We start from the raw sequence: 25,433 nt of genomic DNA, 5'->3' as shown, positions 1-25,433 counted from the left end.
AATCAGACAGAAATTAATATAATTGCAAATTATATTGTCTATGGGTCAGGCTTCTTGCTAGCTAGCTCTTATAATTTAACTCAACCCAAAACTATTAATCTACATATCACCACATGTTTACTGGTCTGCTGGCATGTTACTCCTTGGGCAGCAGGCTAGAGTCTCTCCACACTAAATTGCTAGTTTTGTCCTATGAATCCAGTTACTTCCCTGGGCTTCATTTCTTTAACATAAAACAATATAACAGAGACCATGTTATCTGAAGACTGTTCTTGACATGAAGAAGATTATGACAAAGTTAGTCCCTTCCCGCCCCTGTTTTTAAGAATGTGTGACCATGATTCCACAGCATTCTTTAATAGATATCTCACTGTAATCCACCCTGGAAACATTACTTGAAAGAATACATTGACTTCACTTAAGAAGACAGAATGCGAATTCAAGAAATTTTGATCTACTTGATTGTAAGTCATTGATTAAATGCGAGGAAGCCTTTATGAAGCTGCTTATGTACAAAGCAGGTATGTGAGGCCACAGGCTGCCTGAAGCTCTCTTACACACATTTTTTGCCTATGCATCTCCAGGCTAAATCCACAATTGGTTTTCAAGTTTAAAACTGTCACTTAGAGACAGAGCTCATATCCTATAGAAGAAAAAAAATGATACTATGAAATTCACAATGACTACAAATCTGAGCAAAGAGAATGACAGCCTCATTGTCCCCGTCACAGAGCCTGGAATTGACTTGTATGTCAAGAACCTAACTGGCTGTCATCTCCATTCTTGTACTACCGATGGTGGTGACCGGAGATCATTCAAATGAGTTAGATACCAACAGTGTCAAGAAGAAAAAAAAAAAACGTTCATAGCTTTGATTTGAGTAGGAGTCCCTCCCTCATGATGAAACTCTATGAACTCATCCGAATGTTTCTCTGTACACACAGCTCTCATCACTCACGTCTAGTATTTTTTTTACTCTGTGCAATACATAATCACCGAGATAACGCTTAAAAAGCATAGATGTGAAAAGTTTTACAAGATCATTTTAACCAACCTAAGAGCCGTTAAAACACAAATGTCTTCAAAAATGGGTCAGAAACCATTTAAAGGAAGGAAATGAGATTCTTTAGGAAATATTCTAGAACAGTTTCCCAATTGAAGCCAAATTTAGCACTGAGCTAAATTTGTGGGACTTTTTTTTAAACATCCCCTTTCTTTGAAAGCAAGTTTATCTGAGAGGTGGGTTTGTTGGCACTAAACTCTAGGAAGAATTATTCCATGGATATTTATATAAGGGGGTGCTCAAAAGAAAATATAGGAAACATTCTTTTTTATTTTTATTATTAAGAAATTTTCTATTCATTTTACATATCAACCACAGATTCCCCTCTCCTCCCTCCTCCCGGACCCCAGACTTCCTCCCCAACCCAATCCCCATTCCCACCTCCTCCAAGGCAAGGTCTCCAACAGGGAGTCAGCAGAACCTGGTATATTCAGTTGAGGCAGGTCCAAGGCCCTACCTCCTGCACCAAGGCTGCACAAGGTGTCCCACCATAGGCACTGGGCTCCAAAAAGCCCACTCATACACCAGGGATGAATCCTGATCCCACTGCCTAAGGGCTCCCTAAACAATTCAAGCTAAACAACTGTCTCACCTTTCCAGAGGACCGAGTCCAGCTGTGCAGCCCCCAAGGAAATATTCTTTTAAAAATCAAGGACACCAGGAAAACACGGCCCACAGAATCAACCAAGCAGGGTTCATGGGAGCTCACAGAGACTGAAACAGGAATCACAGAGTTTACATGCATCTGTACCAGGCCCTCTGCATACATTCCATGGTTCTTTAGCTTGTGAATTTATGTTGGACTCCTAATAAAAGGAATGTCTCTTTTCCCTGCTCATGGGACCCTTTTGCTCCTACTAGGTTGTTTCTCCCAGCCTTGATATGAGGGTCTGTGCCTAGTCTTATTGCAATCTTGTTTTGCTTGGTATCTCTGGGAGGCCTGCTCTTTTCTGAAAGGAAACTGAGGAGCAGTGGATCTGGGGTGGGGGTACTGGGAGGAGGGGATGGAGGGGGTACTGCAGCTGGGATGTCTTGTAGGAGAGAGAAGAATTAATAAATAAAATTTAAAAATACTATTGGCGTGTGTTCATTATACACAGTGACAGGTTTCATGAAAACAATATCTATCTGTTAGGTACATCACATACTGTCCCTATGTTGGCCCCAGACATACACTCCTTCCCTACAAGTCATTCTTATCCTCACACTATCTCACCCTTGCCATATCCCTTCTCTTTTATGGAAAACATCCTTTGAATTTGGAATCATATCTCCTTACAACTGTGTCTAACAGGCTTTTAAAAGAATCAAAGTTTGAATCAATCAGGGGACGGGAGCAGTACTAAAACATGAGACCTCATAGTTCTTTTTCCCAGAAAATAAAAACCTTAAATTGGTCCTGAAAAAAAAATGCTAATATCCTCTATTTATCAGCCCTCTGGTACATACACAATACTACCTCTGCAAGAGCCTGCCAGAATAAATTAGCTTTAAAAGCTTGCACTCAAGTAGCCCACACAGCTGCACTGCCAAAGAGAATAACCAAATCTTGTCCATGTGAATATCGACAATTTATACACAAAAACGCTAGCCTACATTTGGCACCACTGAAATGGTGGCAAATAATTCGAGAAAGTATGGCACAGCTTTGGAGCAGAATCCATCCGTACGGCACTTAGTCCAACTGGTCCTGACACTTCACATTATTTTCTCTAAAACTGAGTTTTCTCTACTTATGATATGGATCCAAGGTAACTGTAGCAACTCAATGAGCAGTGTAATAGATAATGAGGAGTACTTCGGCATGATTGAAGAGGCCATGACCTTTACCGGCCAGGCAACCTTTACTAGATATGGAGACTAGTGATTAGTGTCCTGAAAGACTCAGTAGATAGAAATCCACCATTATCATGTTCACTCCCTCTACACTAGGAATATGTCCCAATGTTGCCATTGCTTCTGGGCTATATGATGACGTACTCTGCATGCTTAGCTCTTTTTTATATCAACTACATTTGCCTGCACTTGCTCACGAAGCTTCTCATTCTTCAGTATTCTCAGACAGCAGAAGATTGCTAAAGACACTGACCTTGGACAAATGATTCAGCCTCTCATATCCATTTGATAACGCAGTGAGTGGGCTAGGGAAGGCCAACTGAATCCAGCACACTTCATGTCTGAATGTCTGTCTGAATTTTGTGGCCTGGCAAAATTCAGACTGTGAGAATCCAGCAGGGTGGTATTAGGTGGCAGTGTCTTTGGGGTGATTAGATCACAGAAGTATATTCTCATGAAAAGGATCAGCATGCTTACACAGGAGGTACTAGTTTTTTTTGGTTTGGGTTTTTTTTTTTTTCCCCTATGTATCTTATCATTTTGGAGGTTGGACTTGCCAAACCTATGAGACCACTCCTGTGGTATAGTCTGTATGGCAAATTGCTCTGATTGGTCAATAAATAAAGCACTGATTGGCCAGTGGCCAGGCAGGAAGTAGGTGGGACAAGGAGAGAGGAGAATTCTGGGAAGCGGAAGGCTGAGGCGGAGAGACACAGCCAGCCGCTGCCATGACCAGCAGCATGTGAAGACGCCAGTAAGCCACCAGCCACGTGGCAAGATATAGATTTATAAAAATGGGTTAATTTAAGATAAAAGAACAGTTAGCAAGAAGCCTGCCACGGCCATACAGTTTGTATGCAAATATAAGTCTCTGTGTTTACTTGGTTGGGTCTGAGCGGCTGTGGGACTGGCGGGTGACAGAGATTTGTTCTAACTGTGGACAAGGCAGGAAAACTCTAGCTACAGACCACAGCAAGAAGGCATATCTGTGAACAACAGATAGAGCCTCATCAAGTTCCAAATCAGAATTCCCAGCCTCCAGATACATGAGAAATAAGTCAAGTTTTCATATAAGACACCCAAATGTTTTGTCACAGTAGCCCCAAGAAAGTAGAAATGGATTAATACTCTTGTGGAATTTAATCATTGTGCTGACCTTATCTTTGCATATTCTCACCACAGTATGAATTCCATCAACACAAAGAAAATGACTCAGACACCATCTTTCAACCATAGATTAGATTCAAAAACACCTAAAATGTGATCAGTTAAGAACTCATCCCAAAATAGATGCTCAGTAACTACTGATGTCATTAACCATCAAAAGATAGCTTCCTTTTCCATTTCTTTTCAAAGAATCTGGATAGGCTCTTGGACATATATTTACCTGTAAAACACTAAACACATACTCTTACTGGTTGATAAGTGATAAGTGATGCATGTATGACTAATATATATGAGGATAATTCAGCACTGAAACATTTTTTTCCATTTCTGGTCCAACAATCACCATTAAGTCAATGTTTTCTAAATACTGGTTGTGTGGTTAAGTATTTCATGAATAACTAAATAAATGGTTGGACAGTCTACTCTAAAATTCCTTGTTCCCCGTGGATATAGCTAAAATCATGTAGCAAACCAAGGACTCCAAGAAAGAGGTGCTTCACTATAACACAGACAATTGCTTTTTGCCATAGGACACGAGAATAGCCAGCCTAGAAAATTCCTCCAAAATTTACACAGATTACAACATATACTGATGATGTTTAAATTAAAGTGGGGAGAGGAAAATCACAGACAGAAATAAAACATCTTGTATGGCATCATCTTAATTTAAGACCTATGCTGAATGTGTCTCCTCTCTTATATACTCCAAATAATTGTAACTTATTAAAGTTTTATAGAGTCCAATATGTGAATCAAGTACATATATAAAGAGCTATGTGAAAATGTGTTAATGACTGTTTGTGGATTAATCCTATGTTAGTATCCAATTGTATATAATTAAATAATATTCTAATAATTCTTTCATAATTTCACGTCATGTATTTCATCAGCCTCCAAAAAGTAGAAATTCCCCCATGCAGCAGCCATGAAAATAGTGGAGTACCACACGGCACAGTGAGTCTCAAATTTTCCTTTGAAGGCATCAGGGTCCCCTGGAGATTTTGGTCAAAACAGATCACTGGGAACTATTCAGTAGACCTGGTATGGTCCCTGAGAATTCACATCTCAGTATGTTTTCCATGATCTTAGTGCTGCTGCTCTACCAAGCTCACCTTAAGAAAGCACAGCTACAACATGTCACTACCAAGGAGACACAGCACCACACTCTTGCACAAGCTTTTGTCCATGGACACACGCAAGAATAACAGTTCCTGTGGCATCCCTAAAACATCAATGCATGAATGATTTCCATATTTGGAGGGATGTTCTCCTAGATTTGAGGGTAGTTCCACATAAGTCATGTCATATCACCAACAATGAAGCCAAACTCAACTTACAACCAGATCACTAATGAAATCCGCTGATTCAGAAATGACAATGTGTGGAGACAGATTCTCTAGACAGCTTCCATTTTGCTGGCGTGGGAGTCAGCAGACATCCTGTTACCTGGGGCCCCATGGTTTACAAGCACAAGTTCCTGGTGTTCAAGAGGCTTTTGCTACAAGGTCAAGTTTCTGGCATTCATTATCATTTGGTTCAACAGCTTCTTCAACAGGCCAGTGAAGCAGACAGATACAGTCTCTGATGAAATTCAGATAGGAGTTCTGCCTGCAGCTGCTCGGTATTCTACATAACACATAATATACATCAGTAAATTTCTTCCTGACAGAAATGTACCTGAAGTTCATACCAAACAGTCCTGCTGGTAACATTCAATTTCAAATATCATCAATCAATATATATTAAAGCTTTAATTTCTCTCTTTGTGAAATAAAAATTGTGCAAAATGAAACCAGTTCTAAACACATAATAGAATTGGCTGACACATGTGTATATAATGATACATATTGATTTTTCTTAGGGATATTTTCAACCTCACATGTATTTACATCTTGTCAAAAAATGAATTCCAAAATACCTAACAGACTTATAAAATAAAGTTTCAGGTAATTTCTCACAAATAAAACCTTTTAGATGGCATCAACTACCAAAAAGTGAATTCAGACTCAAATATTTTCCCTCCACTTTTCATATAATCTGGGGGTGTTCTCAAATAAAATATTCAGTATTTCAAAATGAAATAAAAATACCTATTAGCGAACTGCCTAGAAGAAATAGCTTTGGAGGCGATGTTTGCAACAAAGAGGCTTTCCCCCAAGCTATGCTGAAAGGAGGAGGGAAATTAAAATGTGTTCTTCCGTTTTGACTTTCTACACAGCCTAAAGAAGGCCTCCTGGCGAAGTTGTCACAGTCAATCCGGTCTTACAGTCCTGAGTGCAGTCTACCAACATCTCATTTGTTTAGCAGCTGACAAGAATGCAGTTCTTGGTTCTGACGGCAAGTTGTGTTTCGCCTCCGGTCCTCAGTACAGACGCTGCTGACAGACAGACTCCAGACTTGAACTCATTAGACTCCTGCGGAATGGAAAGGAGCAAGCTGGCGGCCTGAGGTGGGCTGTTCTCGAATCGCTGCGAGGCCGGCGCACCGCAGCCATGACAGAGGCTGATGTAAATCCGAAGGCCTATCCCCTCGCAGATGCCCGCCTCACCAAGAAGTTGCTGGACCTCGGTCAGCCGTCATGTAACTACAAGCAGCTCCGGAAAGGAGCCAATGAAGCTACCGAAACCCTCAACAGGGGCATCTCTGAGTTCATTGTGATGGCAGCAGACGCCGAGCCCTTGGAGATCACCCCGCACCTCCCACTGCTGTGTGAAGACAAGAATGTCCCCTATGTATTTATGTGCTCCAAGCAGGCCCTAGGATGGGCCTGTGGGGTCTCCGGACCTGTCTTTGCCTGTTCGATTACCATCAAAGAAAGGTCCCAGCTAAAGCAGCAGATCCAGTCCACCCAGCGGTCTATTGAAAAGCTCCTGGTGTAGGCCTGTACTTGTGTATCATATTGTATGTTAGCATGTGGTACTTTCAGCCAGTTTCTATTATAAATATTGTACTCCATCCGGTTTTTGTGGTTTAATTTGTCTTACAGGGTTGTTTTCTCCCCATCTCCTCATCCTCTCTTCTACCATTTTTAATCTTCTTTTAAAAAAGTGAAATGATACCTAAGACAGGTGAGAGGCAGAATGTCACCATTTAACAGCAGGAATAACCAGGAAAAAATCCTAAGCCAGGGATAGTGTCTATTTTCACCTACAAACTCATTCCTCTGTGCAGGGTAAGATGAAGTAGCACTGGTCCCTCATGCCTTTGCATACAAGATCTCCATAAATGTTAACAGGACTGAAGATCTTTCTTTGGGGAGCAGTCCCTCCCACCCACCATCATGTGTAGAGGAAGTTTGATAATGTTAAGCCGATGTCCAAGTGCCATTTATTAATGTTTGTGTGTTTTTGATATATGTAACCTTATATTCTCACCCCATTCCCTACTGAGGGTATCAAGGCAGTAACAAGTCAAAGGGACGGTCTGCAGACTCGGGCAGCCTGGATGAGTTTGACTGCCTGGATCTTGAAGAGTGACAAGGACAAAATAGTCAGTTCGTGCTAGAATAAAGGATTCTGGGGCTGGAATTTATGGCAGAGACAATGCTATCAGGAACATCCTGCCCTTGGTTGAATGGGGATATTTTTGTGGAGCCATTTGACACCCACTTTGGGAGGGAGGCTTTATCTTTTTCCTCCCACAACATGGGTCAGACGTATTCTCTATCACATGAAGAGAGTAATAATAATGTTGTTCATTCTTGAGCATCCTAATTAAAAAGAATATGTTCCTAAAAAAAAAAAAAAAGGAGCAAGTTGGAACCCACAGTTATCATCCATCTCCATTTCAAGTTCATTAACCAAATAAGCAAGGATGGAGTTACATTATACATTACCATGGGCCTCTATTTTCAGGAAAATATGGGCTTGGAGGGATGTGTACATGTGCTCATATTCACACACCTAGAGTGTATTATAAAGAATATGCCCTTTGGTCAACCTGACTCTGGTAGTCTTTCACTATTTTGGTATGATGTACCATCTTTAAAAATGTATGAAATAGGAATTCTTTTTATTCTGTAAACCTTGAGAGCCTTGGTACGTAATGGTTTATATTCCTATATAGTATACAAAATATGTGCATATATATATTTTTTCTGTAGAGAGAATATGACTATGGTATTTACTCACATGGAAATCACCTGCTCATCTAGTTCAGTTCTTGTTATGATGAGAGACTGTTACCTGGGTCTTGTTTCCTTAAAAATTCAAGCAAAGTACATCTTCCATGCTAGGGTTTCAGCAAGAGTTACAGTTCCCAAGCATCCAGAAGGGGCAAGAAGGAAAGGCAAACACAAGGACAGAAATGGATACCCCTACAAGGTGCGGCATCATGAGGCGTCTCAATGATTGAAAGAGTAACTCAGGCACGTGGGTTGTCTTCAGAAAGCCTGAGAGAACTCCAGGACCTTACAGGAGACACACTGATCTAGACAAATCCAGGTACATCTTCCATACAGTCTTCAACTGTGACAACTCGTGGTTACAAAGAACCCCAAGTGAGCTAGATGAAGTACTGAAGATAAAGCAGGAAGTCAGCATCAAAGAACTCAAAATCCTGATGAATGGTCCAATGTTCTTTTTATCGCTATACAGCTTTCTTAATACTGATGCAGATTACTCTTGGGTTCAACAGAGCCCTTCAAATGATAGGTAACACAATAATAACTTCAGGCCAATTCAGGCATCAAAAGTTAGGGAGTTGTGCCAACTATTTGCATAAATGAAAACCAGAAAATATCTTCCCAGCAATCTTGAAACATGGAATTTTGGGTTGCCCTCCAACTTTCCAATTTTAGTAGAAAAAAATGGTTAAATATTTCTGTATCATAAAAATAAAAAAAACAGCTGGGTATGGTGGTACTTGCCTTTAATCATGACACTCAGATAGACAGGTGGATCTCTATGAGTTCAAAGCCAGCCTGTCTAACAGAGAATTCCAGACCAGACAGGGTGATATAAGAAGACCCTGTCTCAAAAGAAAATTTTAAATAAATAAGCAATACAAATATTACACTAAATAAAAATGGTCTAACCTGTTCGAGAATCAGTTCATACTGGATTACATGAGTGTCACATCTCTTCTTCGATGACACAACAATGGTAACTAACCATGTGAGAAATTGTCAAATGCTACATATCCACTTTTACCGCAGGTCATAAGCATCAACCACCGTACTACTATACATGGCTTCCGGAAATCCCCAGGCCTATAGCAAAGCAGGGAGAATATGCAGAGATGACTATGTACTTTCTAAGTGCAGCTTTACCATAGTGGATTTTCCACATCCACCACCAAGTCAGAAGTAGAAACACCGAAGTTGAAATCTTCAATGTATAAGATTCATAGGTTTTCTAAACATCTCTCTACGAGAAACTGGAATTCCTGGCCTTAAGTGAATAAATTCCACTTTAAACCAAACATGACCTCAAAGAGAAGCAAGCATCCTGTATGTATTCGGTTACATGCTAGTCTAAAGATTGGACCTTCATTTTTTTTCAGAAAATATGTTTTAAAGATGTTCTTTAGACTTCATCCCAGATGAAATTACCATTTTAAAAGATAGCATTATTGTTGACCATTTATCAGGCTATTAAGACAGCCATAGATATATCCTCAAGGACTGTGGGATACAAAGTCTTTCGTTTCTCCTCCAAATGTTACCCTTGTAAATACCATTTTGTTGATTTTAACAATAACCTCTACTTGAGCACACTCCCAAATGAATAAATTGGGTATGTATGAAAAATATTTCACACTATCTGAATAAATATCTTCACTGCCTAAAAATAAAAACAAAGGGGAAATAGAGGGGAGAAAGCAAGCATTTATTGTACATTCCAAGTTATGTTCTATTGGAATGATGGTACTGAACAGTGTAGAAAAGACCCAGAATCTACTATCCACAGAAACTTATCTCAGTTAGACCCTGCGGTATGGTGATATTTTATTTGTACTGAAATGTGATTTTATTTGTATGTTAATAAATAAAGTTGCCTGGGGGTCAGAGCTAATAGTAAGCCATAGCAGAGCTGGGCATTCATGGTGCACACCTTTAATCCCAGCATTTGGCAGGCAGAGCTAGGTAGATCTCTGTGTGGTCAAGGATACAGCCAGCATTGGAGACACACGCCTTTAATCTCAATACCAGCCATAGAAGACCTGGAGGTCTGTACAGACAGGCAGTGACGAGGCGGTCATGTGTTTGGGTTTACAGCCAATGAGAAGGCAGAACAGAAAGTCTATATAAAGACAAACACACAGGAAGCAGGTCTCTCTTGGCTGAAGAGGCTAGCTGCAGCAGACGGGTATAGCTCTTAGCTCTGATCTCTTGGCTTTCTTTTTTGCATTGGTTCTGTGTTTCTTATTTAATAAGATGGTTGGTTACATCTACACTGCGGGGTAGCTCCTTGTCTAGTGTTAGAACTCTCACTAGAATATTTTGCACTGTTTGCAAGTTTGTTTCACTGACTCCTGGTGAACTTGACGCTTTGGCACGAAATGCCATCTGCTTGCCAAATATTCATTCTTCCTGTTCCTTTAACATGAGTACATTCTTTCTGAATTCTCTGCTGTCCCACTAAAGCTGTGGTGCTGGGTGCCTTGTTAGGTGTTTAATACACATTCCATCAAGAATCTTGGCTAGGCGATTTAGGAAGCTCCTGCTGAGAAGAAGCTGCTGAGTACCAAGTACAGTGCTTAGAAATGCCACCGCACACACAAACAGATGCAAAAGAAACATCCCTCTCGTTTGTAGCCCAGTCCTGAAAAACTGTAGCCCAAGTCTACATTCTCTTCCATACCGCATTCTGCTTGCCAGTCAGAAATACCTTTGAAGCCAACTTCTACGATGTAAGTGCACTGTTTGCATGCACTCTAAATGTCATTTTGTGATATTTTTCAGTGTATATACCAGAGTTGTATGTATGCACAGTTGTGTGGGACCATAGGAAAAATCTGTTTTTAAATAGTCAATGCTGGGATAAAGCATCCCAAGAAGAGAAACTTAGGGGAGAAAGGGTTTCTTTTAAGTCACAAGCCCAGGTTCTAGTTCATCACTGCAGGGAAGGTGAAGCAGCTGGTCACATCTACAGGGAAGAGCACGGAGAGAATGAATGCAGGCCCCCCTGTGCTCAGCTCCCTTCTTCCTGTTTCTATTCAGGAAAGGATCTAAACCCAGAGAATGGTGCTGCCCACAGTGGATGGGTCTTCACACCTTCATTAATGCAATCAGCCACAGACATGCCCTCAGCTCACCCTAATTAAACAGTCCCAAATCAAGACCCTCTTCCCAGGTGATGCTAGATAGTGCCAAGTTGACAAAACAAAGCATCGCTGTGAAGATATAATGCCCTGTAGAGCATCCCCTAGAAGCACAGAGAGACACGTGGTTTTACGTTTTTCTCTGACTCTGCAGTTGTTCGGCCCTGAACTATACCCAGCATGCCTTTTTTTTTGGGGGGGGGCGGGGGGTTGGTTTTTTTGAGACAGGATTTCTCTGTGTAGTTTTGGTGCCTTGCTCTGTAGAGCAGGCTAGCCTCAAACTCACAGAGATCCACCTGGCTCTGCCTCCCAAGTGCTAGGATTAAATGCATATGCCACCACTGCCCAGCTTTTTTAAACAAATGATTGCCTTCACTTTTCTCTTTAAAGCAAAATAATGATCAGCAAATTTAAGCATTTCTGGTATCTCTCTACAATTAAACATTCAAAAAGACTGTTTAACCCAGCATGCAAAGTGGACATAAGCCCACAAGCTCCAGCAAACTTCCTTCATAACCCTGGAACCTTTATCATTTTTCCCCTGAGCTTGTCCATTAGCAGGCACAGAGAGAAAGAAATAAAGTCAATAAATAAGAAAGTGGCTATTTCTCAGATGCAAATGTTTTGGCTCAAGTTAAAAGATTATTTTGTTTATAGACCCAATATTTTAAAAGAGCAACCCAATGGGCTCTTAAAACATACCACATGTTGAGCAGAAATTATGTAATCTATTGCAGTATTGAGCAGAAAATAATCATTCCCATTGCACACAGCCATGTGTATGAGGAAGATTAATAAATATCACTTAGATACTGTGACTACAGAAAAAATTTCACCTGGAAAACATGATTACCCAGAATAGGACACACTGGTTATCAGCTTTTGCTAATCTTACTTATTAAGCATAATTGTTATTCTACTCAGGTTCTTTTGACAAATATTTTTAAAAGGAAAAAAAACAGGATTTCTAAATTTCTAAATTTCTAAAAATAATATAAAAACAGGAAACAAATTCCCATTACAGTGACTAACTCAGTATCCTAGTTATTGAGAGTCACATGGACAGCTTTTGCATTTTGTGACTTAGAGTATCATTTAAATATTTATATATCCTATATATTATTTATATATAAGCAATATATTATTTATATACAAACATCTATATATTATAAATATATATAATATATGTTATATTTATGGTACATATATATATATATATATATATATAGTGTGTGTGTGTGTGTGTGTGCGCGCGCGCGCATACACACTTTACCTGGTCAGATCACATGTATGACTTGAAGGGTAGAGGAGCTATTCCACTTCTATGACAGATACTTTTGTGTATCCAAAAATATAAATTTATTCACCTTAGTCATTGTTAACAGACACTTGGTTGTAATGTTCATAAAACAGATTCTGAGGTTGTGCTAGAGGAACATAGATAGGCAGGGAAAGTGAAGGCAGCCCCCCTCTAATGAGGGCTTTTTGTTCCCAGAAGACTGTGGAAAACAGTAGGAAGGTACAGGGGTTAGCATTTAGCAGACTCCTAGCCTTAGGCGTCTCCTATCCTGAATGCATAAAGCTGTTATGTTCATTCCCTTTCTCTACAGCTTGGTGTTCTGTCTTTCCGTCATTCAATTCTTTGTTCTTGCTGTGGAATGAATTCAGCAATCCCCTAGCAACTGACATCACCCCAGTTACAATTTCATCTTAGCACAGCTCCTTTCCTGAAGTCCTTGGTAGGAGCAGAAACTAATACACCGCTGTTCCCTGAGTAGATCTGGCTTCATACAAGCAAACATAAAATGATGGGTAAGATAAATGACATATCTATGTAATATTAGGTAGCCCATCTAGGCTCTATCTTTCAGAATACACTAAGAACCCATGTCCTCAAAAGATCCATGTTTAGAACATTTTAACAAATGACCAAATAAATAACCCCAAAGTTACTGCTACAGTGCCACCAAATTTAGCAGCCACTAACCTCTCTAGAGACAGTGAGATAGGAAAAATTGGGGTCAGTCACTTGTAGAAAACAGGTGACTCCCATGCCTTGCCTCTCGCAGACTGACCATTGGGACCTGAGATGCTGCAAGTTTCTTAACATTCTCATATTCACCAGGGAGACGGCAATCAAGGTTCTCTTGAGATCCTTCAGGATAGAGATGAAGAAAGAAACTATGTGTAGATCCCTAAATGAATCTTCTACTGACCTGAAATAAACTAGTATTTGAGGGCCAGACAAAGGCTTGCTCAATGCTAGTGGAGTGATTGACAGCAACTCTTCCTTCCCCCTGACTGGAAGCCACAGCACCAATTCCTGACTGTTTCTGCAGAGCTACCAGGATTCAGACTTCTCTGGCAATAATTCTACAATAGATCAATATTTGTTTTAAAAAATATTAGTGCCTGAGCTGTGAAATCTCTCCTAATAAATCAATATGCGGGTAGACTTTCCGTCAAGATCTTGGCTTATTTCACACTCAGCTACCCATACTTCTTTATTAGCCATTATTTTCACACCCTTATAGGAAAGGTTAGAAGGGGAGAGATGGTAAGGGTGAAAATGATGCTAAAAGTATGAACTAACCCCATAGATGCACACCTTGTACTGCTTCTGACCCCCACGCAGCCAAATTCCTAGTCTACCCTCTGTGTTCCACACAGCATCGGCATGTGTTATGGGAAGGGATGTGGATTCTTGTCAGCTGCTGTCGGAGTCAGGCATGACAACATGGCTGAAGGGTTGTGCCTTTCAAATCCATTCCATCCCCCAAACGTCTCGGCATGTGTGCCCCTGAGTATACATGCCTCTGCCATGTCCTCCATGATTCTCGATGTAAGCCTCTGAAGTACAGTCACACAGCGTAACGATCGAGAGGACTTCTCCAAAGCCAGTTCTGTCAGGCTACAATGTGACTTCACCTTCCAGCACTCAGGGGCCATGGGAAGATGTATGTCCAACACTCAGGGGCCATGGGAAGATGTATGTCGATTGCAGGGAGGTCCACTGAATTCTCACAGTGCTTTGCTTCAAGGTAGCCACTTTTGGCAGACGGTGTTTCTTAGCTGTGGTTTCTGGAATTTTCTGTCCTCGTGTTATGTACAATCTCCCCCAAAGCATGACAATCCTAATTATTTCTGAATGGATTTGTATTAGAATTGGCTTCTCCCTTTCCCATCCAGGGACCGCCTTTTGGCTCTCCTCCCTGGACTCCAAGGTGCATTTAACCTTGGCCTTCTCCACTCTCCTTTCCTTTCCTCCACAGTCAGTTTCACCAGCCTTCTCTCTCCCCTCCTCTCCCTCTGTGGAGTCGTGTAACACACCCTTTCTGCTTTCCTTCTCACATTTGCACCACACCACTGTGCACTTCCACAATCATCTTGCTCTTTCTAAAAGCAATGTCACCTCGAATCTGCTTTTAAACTCCTCACAGATCTCATATTCATTCTCTTGATTAACTTATGTTAATGCTCTTTTGTCTCCAGATAAGCCATTGGGGATTTTGCATAATACAATCAATTAATAATCACAAAGAGTTATAAAAATGTTTCCTAGTCTCTGCAACTTAAATGCATTTATAAAAGGAGAGTAATTTAGAAAAAGGAAATGGGAGGGGGGAGAGAAAGACTTCACCACATCATACTTCTCACACACAGATAATGGACAGTCTTATCACTTCAAATACATCAGGGTGCGTTGTTCTGTTATCATGACCTCTCCAAGCAGAGGCATTATCTTTTAGAAAAAAAGAAGTAGCATAGATTTTAGAAAGTATAGTTTATAGGATTGGAGAATTCCTTTTATTCTCCTTTAGAAAAGTTAGACAAAAGCCGGGCAGTGGTGGCTCACGCCTTTAATCCCAGCACTCGGGAGGCAGAGCCAGGCGAATCTCTGTGAGTTCGAGGCCAGCCTGGGCTACCAAGTGAGTTCCAGGAAAGGCGCAAAGCTACACAGAGAAACCCTGTCTCGAAAAACCAAAAAAAAAAAAAAAAGTTAGACAAAAGAAGACTTAGAGTACATACTAAGTCAGAAAGGAAGCATCCTGTAGACCCTGGGGTTATTTACATGCCTAAAGTCGCACCAGCGATATCTTAAAAGCCTTTAACAAAACTATAGCACAATTAAACCACTTAGGTTAATGATTCATGGGTGAGTTGTGTAAATACCTCAAGAATTAATTAACTGTCATATTTTATAACATACACTATTGCAGTTTTATGGTTAAATGTGTGTTACTTAGATTTTCTATTATGAATCTGCTTTAGCATGGATATAAGTCATCATGGGAGGGTTTCTGACCAAATATAATTACAGCTCTAATTTTTTACTTCGCTAACTTTATTATACTTTAATTTAAATTGAGAAATAAAGGGGGCAAACGTTCGAAATCACTGGGCCAATGAGCTGGTATAACAGAAGAAGTCTGACAACCTGAGCTCAACCCCTGAAGTCTACGATGGAGAGAACTGGCTCCCCAAAGTTGTTCTCTGACCTCCACATGTTCACCAAGTCACGTGTGCTGCCACAGCCCTCACACATACAAACTAATGAATAAAAAGGTTTTCATCCACAATTTGTGAGAGAAATACTCAAGACAGCTGTAAAAATGAGACAGAAGACTTCATTTTGGTGACAGAAGGCATAGGGAAAATCTTCACGGGTACGTCATACAGTACACACAAACAGAACTTTGCCTGTGATTTCTGAAACCTCTCCTAGGGTTTTAAATGCCCACCATTTCTGACAGCAAGAGGACTTGGTGAGTAAGGTTGTTTGCAGCTCAATGTCCTATAAGCTGAGTTGACTCTGTGAGCCTGCATGGTGGAGAGCTAAAATGTATTCCACATGTTCTTTGACTACCACAAATGGGCTGTGCTATACACATGTCTATACACATACACATAGACACATGAAAGAAAGAAAGAAAGAAAGAAAGAAAGAAAGAAAGAAAGAAAGAAAGAAAGAAAGAAAGAAAGAAAGAAAGAGAAAGAAAGAAAGAAAGAGGGAGGGAGGGAGGGAGGGAGGGAGGGAGGGAGGGAGGGAGGAAGGAAGGAAGAAAGGAAGGAAGGAAGGAAGGAAGGAAGGAAGGAAGGAAGGAAGGAAGGAAGAGGAAGAAAGAAAATCTAAAAAAAGATATTCATGACTGAAATAAAAGACCTCAAGGTGACTTTAACAGTGCCTGGTCTATTCTGAGAAGTTATGATCTCAAGGTGCTAGAAAGCCCCATGAGTTAAAGATGCTGTCTGCAATGTAGGACTTGGTAAAGGGAGAAACATTAGGAAGTAGAGCTTTTCTGGAGGAAGTTAGGTCAGTTAGGGGTAGGCTCCAGGACAGTGACCCTCAACCTTCCTAACACTGTGACCCTTTAATACAGTTCCTCATGCTGTGGTGACCCCAAATCATAAGATTATTTTCATTGCTACTTCATAACTAATTTGGCTACTGTTATGAATTGTAATGTAAATATATGAAATGCAGGATATCCATTATGTGATCCCTGTGAATGGGTCACTCAACCCACAAGGGGTTGTGACCCACAGATTGAGAACCACTGCTATAGCTTAAAAACAGGGAAACTCAATTTTTCCCTTCCCTCCACTTGTCTCCCTGATGTCCACAGCTAATGCCATGATGTTATGATTTACCATAGTCCTAAAAGCAAGGAAGCCATCCAACCAAGGGCTGAAGACTCTACAATTGTCAGTAAAAATGAAATTTTCTCCTACCAAATTGTTTATCTCATTTCATCACAGCAACAGAAAGTCAAAAGGCCTTTTCAATTAGATTGAGGGACTTATAACATTTTTATATATATATATGTATATATATTTATATATATATGTAACTATACTATTATAAATAAAAATAATAAATATATAAATATAAAATAACAAAATAAAGTATAAATATAAATAAAAATAATAAAATGATTGGAAACTCTATTTGATTCCATTTTTTTAAAATATAAGTACAAATTTCTCTTAAAAAAAAAAAATACCTGACTCTCCCATACAGTCTCTAGCAACAATATGGAGTTACTAAGAATTTTCAAATGTTAATATTCTAATTTGAGTATGTGATGTTCATTCATTACAATGCTAATCCTAGTACTAAACATTATAAAGTATCTAAGTTTCTATCTAATAATTCATAGACATATTGCATAAAATGTAAAATTTTATGACTAAAGGTAATTTTTTTGGATGTAGCTACTATAAAATTTAAATTTGTATGCATGGATCTGACCTAAATTCTCTGAATATGTTATGGTTATGTAGCTTGGTCTTCTTGTGGGATTCCTAACAGTGGGAGCAGGGGCTGTCTCTGACTCTTTTGCCTGCTTTTGAGACCCTTTTCCTCCTACTGGGTTGCCTCATCCAGGCATAATATGAGGGTTTGTGTCTAGTCTTATTGTATCTTGATATGCCATGTTTGGTTGATATCCCTGGGAGGCCTGTCCTTTTCTGAAGGGAAACAGAGGAGAAGTGAATCTGGGGGAGAAGGAAGATAGAGAAGGGGATGAGGGACTAGAAGGAAAGGAAGGAGGAGAAACTGTGGTTGAAATGTAACATATAAGAGAAGAATAAATTTTTACAAAAGGATTTAAACTTGTCTGTGTGGACTGTAATATATTTCAGTTGGAAGATGCTGGCTGAGATATTATATATCAAGATGAAGAACACCTAAGCCTGAGAAGCATGTGAGGAAGGAAAGGCAGGATTTAATGGGTACAACAGTGTAGTAGAATATGAAAAATAACTTATCAATATGACTGCTCAAACACGTGCTGAACAAGGACAACACCAGTGGACATGACAAAGATGGACTGGGAAAAGCCCATGAGGCCTCAGCCCTACACAAAGAGCTACAGGAACCAAAGCAAGGCTGGGAGCGGGAGAGGTGGTCTTCCCACGTGAAGAGCACACTAATTGGCTGTGCATGGCCAAATGGTCAGCCCTAAAAAAAAATACGTGAAAGTAACATTGTATGTATTTATCAGGTTATATTTAGGAAAGTGGATATGGATGTGAAAAAAAGAGGCCATGGATTTGAAGGGAGGTTTAGAGGAAAGAAAGGGACGGAAAAAACGTAGTTATCTCAAAAATAAAAAAGAATTACAGTGTTCTATAAAACAATAACATAATTACAGTTGACAAAATTTGATTGAATATTTCAAAGTAGTGATCCAACAAGTAGATATGCAAATAACCTGATTAATTATTACATATTGTATGTGTGCATTAAAATACATACTCTTCTCCATAAACATATATAATTATTATGTGACACTTAAAATATATTTTAGATATTAAATTATTCACCATGTATCTAATCTTTCAGTAGAATAGAAAATCATTCCCTTGGAGAAAAAAATTCCACACTGTGCTTAAAATGTATTCTGATGTGGGAACAAAGATGGCAACCATTCTCTGCCCTCCCTCCTCCTTTATTACTACCATGAACAATGCCCTTTATCTCTCTATCACTTTATTATGAAGACTTTTCTTGTCACTGACAAAAATAACTCTGAGTGACAGATATACTTAGAAGAAAGGATTGACTATGGCTCCACTCTGGTTGGGTCCATCATTTCTGTAGAAGAACATCCTGGCTGTAGAAATATGTGGCATCAGCTACCTTCCAGGTAGAATATTGGAACTGGAGGGAAAAGAGCTTCCCATGGAACCTACACTTCCTCCATCCAACTCTCATACCCTAAAGCTACCAGAAGCTTGCAAAATCATGTCACAAATTGAGAATCTGTTTCTCAACATATGGGCTTACAGGGGATATTTTGCAAAAACCATTCAGTCACCTTCCTATCTTCCACAGTTTTCTGCTTTTGGCCTTATTTCCCAGTACTTTCTATCACTGCTGTCCAACATTAAGAGCTAGAATGCCTCTGCCCTCAAGGCGCTTCAGGCTCTAGCTTGTTGGTCTTGGCGTTGTTTCATTTTCTTGCTTATTTTGCTTTTAAGGGACAATTGTTTGTCCAGTAGCACACCGGCCTCAATAAAGGTGAAAATCCTGAATTCCAGGACTCTCTGTCATGAAGAAGCTCACAGCATGTACTTAGACAAAATACTCAAACATAAATAAAATAGGAGTAAAAGAGGAATGCAGCAAACTGTTTAATTACAAGAAAGAGGGTATAACCACAGCTTATAAACATGTCTGAAAAACTTCAGATAAAATGTTCTCCAAGTTTTCCACCTTAAACATCACCAGCCATAGGACACAAGACAAGACCCCCATCTACATGCATCCAAAGTAACATGTGAAATGCATCTGAAATGTGAAAATCTGAGATGGTGCCCTAAGAATTAAAACAAACAAACAAAAGACACGTATTTGGTTCAACATTTTTGATAACTATAAGCAATGACTGCAATGTTTTCAGATGTCAAGCTCAAGTACAAGGAAAATTTGTTTTAAAATTTCGGTAAGCAAAGGATATGTTCATACATAAGAAATTCAGTTCCTTGAGACTTAGAAGAAAAGAATTCTGAGGAAATTTCAAAGCAGGAAACTTTATCAATTGACTAAAACTCAGAATCATATAAACTAGTTTTATTTATTCCTGATCCAAGTAGTTAAATATTTCTCCAGTGTTTTGTTTGGGATATGTTAAAATTGGGGACTAAAGCAGGTTCAATTTATATATTTATGAATAGCCTGTATCAGTAACAAAAAGTGATTCTTTTCATAGTGACTTTTCTACCATCTTGATAACATTTCAAAGCTGGCATGTAACACTAAGAATATCTGTTTGTTAGGTTTTGCACCTTGGTCTAAGAAATGAGTACCAGATAACAAAATAAAGTCCATCATCTCTTCAAGACATAAATGTACATTCTTGCAATTTCTAGGTCATAGATTAACCTTGACTTTGTTGGGTGTTATGGTAAGACCTAGCAAATGACAGCAATTGGTTTTGTTTCTGACTATGTGGCCCAGCAGTCAATACAGCTAACTACAGTGCTTCACATAACCGTATTTCCACTATTTTCATGTGGAAGTGCTGTTTCTATGTAGGACCCTGTGTATGTGCTCAGCAGTTACCTAGAGATAAATATTCATACTCAAGAAGTAACCAAAACACTGGACGCATTGACATGACAGAAAACAGAAATGCAGAATAAATTACTTCCAGTTTAGAAAATCAATAAGAGAATTTTGTATCATTTGTGTCAATTTCTTAGCCATACACAAAAAGTCTCAGCACTGTATAACTTGTTCCTGTATACACACATTCGGTATTCTTTTTTCCTGTTTTTATATGTAAAAAAAAATGTATTTAAGACATTTATTATGCTATATGCAAATGAAGTCTAGAATAGTAATGTCACAGTGATTTCTTCATCCTTTATGATTGTATGTGAGAGAGAGCATGTGCATTTGCACAGGTTGAACTTAAGTAGTTTAGTTTTCTTATGGCATTATCTCTCCTTCTATCATGCCATCTCGGGGACTGTACTCAAGACATCAGGCTCAATAGGAAGAATTAGTTACCCACTGAGTCATCTCACAGGTCCCTCAAATCACTTCTAGCCAAGCTCTTTGGCATCCATCCTCCATAGATAGAATTTTACTCATACAATACTTGGATATACTGGTGGTAAATAGTCTGTTGGATGAATAAGTGAATGTCCAAATGCATAATCATGGATTTTTCTTCAAACAATGTTTATTGAAAACCAGTAGTAAATTGATACACAATGTAGGTTCTCATGCACTTCTCTTCCCCTAGACAAGCAGATGCAAACATTTCTCATGACGTATTCTTTTTTAACATTCTTTTTTAGTGATTCTTTGGGAATTTCACATCATGTGCCCCAATCCCACTCATTTCCCAGTCCCTCTGTATCTGCCCTTCACCATTGTAGTGCCCCACAAGGAAAACTTAAAAAGAAATAAAAGTAAATAAAAAATACAAAAATATTTTTTAAAAAGCACAACAAACAAAGAACACTTTGCTCCTCTGCCTTTCCCACCTCTCCATCTCCTCTTCATTAGGCTCAGTGGCATTGGGAGCTGCAGCACCTCCCACAGTCTACCCTTTTGTCCAAACAGCTTTACTTGCAAATGCTCATTGTGTATGTAATGTGTTGCTGGTCAGGTTCAAGGCCTCTGGCACATCATCAATACTGGATCCTCACCAAAACTCCTCTTGGATATCTTGCTATTGCCCCAAGTCATGGAGATCCTGATGCTATGCTTCCCTATGAACAAGCCCTTTACGAGCTCTGGAAGGTCATAGATGGGGTAGATATTGGGATGTGCCAACTCAAAGCCCTGGATGTATGCTTGGGTAGTAGAAGCTGAGCTTGTCAGTCCAGCTGCTGGGACCATCCACCTCAGGTGAAGGGTGGAGACAGCTCTCCCAACCTGTGCTAAGCACAGGACAGGAGTGAGGAGCAGGGCAGCTCTCCTGGGACCAGTGAAGGGCGGGGCCCGCTCAGCACAGCCCCTGGATTTCAACAAGCATGGTTTGCTTTGGCCCATGTAGTAACATGGAAACAGACATCAGACCTCATCCTGATGCAGCAGGATGATGCAGACATCAGATGCAGCAGGACCACCACAGACCCAGACATCATCCTGACCAACAGCTTAGGCCCCGGGTAGCAGCACATGCCACTCATATCAGCATGGGCCCAACGGTAGCTTGGTCCCTGACTCCAACATGGCCCCAGGTAGTGACCCAGACCCTGGGCATCCATGTGGCCTTCAGTAGCATCATGAGCCATGGACATCAACACAGACCCTGGCTGAGGTAGGACCAGGGACCCAGACATGGTCCTTTGCAGCAGCTGCTTCCAGATGCTAAGACATACTCTTAACTGAAGATCAATGGTGTGAAAAGGGTGGACGGTGGAGAGTGACAGGTTCACACAGTGAATTCCCAGCATCTGTCTCTTTACAGAGATGATTAGCTCAACAGAAAGTCAGCTCCTGGCAATTTACTTTCTATTTTAATTCAATTATTTGGAAAGTAAACAGACTTGAGATATGCTATTTTTAGATAATACTGTGAACACCAGTGAAATCACAAAAAAAAAAAAAATCAGTTTGCTAACAATAGAAAACAAAGATATATAAAGCCATCTCAGCTGAATCATGGTAAAGGACAATCATCCCATCCAAGGCAATAGAAATCAATCAATAAATCTCAAAGTTAAAATTAGAAATAAACATGCAAACAGTGATACAATGAAATAAATTCCTTTTCTAACATTGAGTATGGCTTATTGAAGTATTATCCTTGATTTCATTTAGTCCACTGTGGTAATGCAAAATTAAGAAAATATCTTTAGTTATCTAAAGCAATAAAAACCACAGTGTTTCTCTAGTGTATGTAGCAATAACTCACCGAGTTCAATTGCTTTCTAAAATCTAGCAATGAAGCTTGTGACGAGCATTTATAAGCTCACTATACTACTTTAGATACCCATAACAAAATCAGCTTTGTCTTAACATTTCTTGGATTCTAATAAAACTAATAAAAAGAAGTAATATCTCAGAACATTTAATAAGCATTACTGTCTGGTTAACCAAGTGACAATGATATAGGACTGTGTGTGTGTGTGTGTGTGTGTGTGTGTGTGTGTGTGTGTGTGTGTAAAATGGGCTCCACTTTCTTTAGGTATCAACAGGATACCTAAAGCAGGAGAACAACATAAATGTTCTAACCATGATAGCTTCAAGCTTCAAAAGGACATTAGTCAAGAGTAAGGATCCATGAAAAGCTGCCATCTTCTTTGTTAAGGAACAAGTAAGATTCTTTGCAATAAGTATCCATCCCATTTCCATTTTCTAATTCCACTTATGATTAATTGTCACCTTGTTCTCAATATACATCCACAGTCTGCTCTGATGACCATCTTCTTTAATATTGGTATTGAGATTCACAGTAACAATAATAATCATAACTTCCAATATTGCTAGAGTTCTTTAACTTGCATGATTATTACTATACTCTTTTGTGTCAAATAAAGTTGCATTTATCCTCCCCAAAAATAAACAAATAACTTCATGCAGGGTAATGTACTAACCATGTGCCAGGAACAGCTTCAAATGATAAAGTGATTTAGTTTGGACTTCACAATTATAGGGGTAGGCATTAATATTAGCCCTTTCATAAGTGAGAAACAAAGCTTCAAAGTAGGTAACACAAGGATTAAAACCAAGACCTCCTGGATGGAAAGTATATGTTACAACTTTGAGGACATATCCATATATGGACAGCCTTCTGTCGTATAAGTTTCCTGGTGTAGCACACAAAGGCTCCAACCTTAATGGGCTATGTAGATGAATTTCTAAGAGGTCTTATTAAATAAAGAACATGAAGCCAAATATAGGGGTGAAAGCCTTAGAGATCATGGAAATAGTGAGAGCCACCTACCTCACCAGCTCTGTAGCTTCCAAAAATGTCATGACTTCCTATCTACATGCACTTTTATTGCCTTGCTGTTCTGCCCTCTCATTGGCTCTTAGCCCAGCTACCTCACTTCCTGTCTGTACAGACCTCCAGGTCTCCATGGTGGGTACTGGGATTAAAGGCATGTGTCACCATGCTTGGCTCTTTTCCCTAGTGTGACCTTGAACACACAGAGACCCTGCCTATCAAGTGATTGGATTAAGGGCATGTACTACCTGACTTTTGTGTTTACTTAAAATGGCTTGCTATTTCCTCTGATCTCCAAGCAAACTTTATTAACATACAATAAAATATCACCACATTTCAGGACAAATAAAGTATCACCACAGGTCTATGCTTTGTATCAGCCACTGGACATTGAAGATAAAAATCTTTTAGATGCTGTGACTCAAATCTCTATATGTCAACTGCTCACAGACAATGACCATTTGAATTAATTCTGTTCAAGTCCATAAGAAACAGGAAATTAAACACAGTGGGAATCTCTTGAAAGGGCAGACATAACCAAGTAACACTAAAGGAAAACTGGGTTTGATTTCTATTTCAGGAGACTCTAAAGACATGTGTTGTTGTGTTGTGTTGTGTTGTGTTGTGTTGTGTTGTGATGTGATGTGATGTGATGTGATGTGATGTGATGACACAAAGTGATACCGTATAGTTCAGGCTGTACCCAAACTAATAATCTTCTGATTCCATCTCAGCACTGGAATTATGGGCATGTGCCACCACACATAGCTTTAAAACCACTTCAGTACATTTTATTATTCAAATTTAGAAGATGAAATTAAACACTATACACTTAATTGTGGAATTCCCCTCTGTGGCATAATAGCCTTACAAAAACTTAAATTGAATCAAACTTAACTTTAAAGAATACTGTGGGGTGGAACACTGAAGAGTTCAAACTGTGTTGTTAACCTTATCTTTGAAGTCGTCAAGAAACTAAAATGATAAGTCAATCTCATGTACAGCTAGCTTCAAGGAAAATAGAAGAGCCAATAAAGTTCCTCAGACAGAATTTAGAACTCCTATCACACAAAACCACCATCAGAAAAGCTTAATGAAGCATTCAGAGCTCTTCCAAAAGGCTTTAATTGCCCCAACTTCAATATGGTTAACATTTTTCCAACTCAGATCACAGCCATGAATCGTACCACTGGTCTGGTTCAGTATTCTCACAGAAGATCATTGCTAGTCAGGTTGCACCTGCTTTCTGATTGCCTGCACCCATTTCCAAGTTGAAATCAATGAAACCTATTAGCATGTTCTCTACTGCAAACTTTAATTTTGGATAGCAATGTATTATTAATGCAATCATCCCCCGGACGAGCCTGGTTCAGCATCAGAAGTAAAGTTGAAGGCTACAGAACAGAGAACTTTAATAAGAACGCTTATTAAGTTGTATTAAAATCTAAATAATTGAATGCCTCTCTGATGTAAATTTTAAATTGAAATGGATTATATCCAAGTGGAGGAACAGCAATGGAGAACAGGCATCTTTTATGCCTCTGAATGACAGAAGACACATTTATTCATGTATCACTACACTCCTGACCTGAAGCCCAGATCACTTACTTTTACCTGAAGATGACTTCTTCTTTTAAAAAAAATGTTACGTTAGACTGACTTTTAGATTTTTATGTAAATGTGTGTGG

At 39.4% G+C, this 25,433-nt stretch overlaps 2 protein-coding genes across 6 annotated transcripts in view; one reads left to right on the top strand and one right to left on the bottom strand.

Moving 5' to 3' along the window:
• Positions 1–25,433, bottom strand: part of Nav3 (neuron navigator 3) — a 767,863-nt gene that overhangs the window by 599,226 nt on the left and 143,204 nt on the right. The gene's annotated exons all lie outside the window — the stretch shown is intronic.
• LOC114695657 (NHP2-like protein 1) lies at positions 6,241–6,987 on the top strand. Its single transcript, XM_037211903.1, has one exon. The coding sequence runs from the start codon at positions 6,559–6,561 to the stop codon at positions 6,943–6,945; it is 387 nt and encodes a 128-aa protein (XP_037067798.1). The 5' UTR covers positions 6,241–6,558; the 3' UTR covers positions 6,946–6,987.

This window comes from Peromyscus leucopus, chromosome 18 (assembly GCF_004664715.2).
Source record: "Peromyscus leucopus breed LL Stock chromosome 18, UCI_PerLeu_2.1, whole genome shotgun sequence".
Lineage (NCBI taxonomy): Eukaryota > Metazoa > Chordata > Mammalia > Rodentia > Cricetidae > Peromyscus > Peromyscus leucopus.
The sequence above is the reverse complement of the archived record's forward strand: the minus strand, read 5'-3'. Positions and strand labels throughout refer to the sequence as shown.

What these genes read in the sequence shown, in the direction of transcription:
- LOC114695657 (XM_037211903.1), top strand. Translation starts at nt 6,559, where the DNA reads ATGACAGAGGCTGATGTAAATCCGAAGGCCTATCCCCTCGCAGATGCC.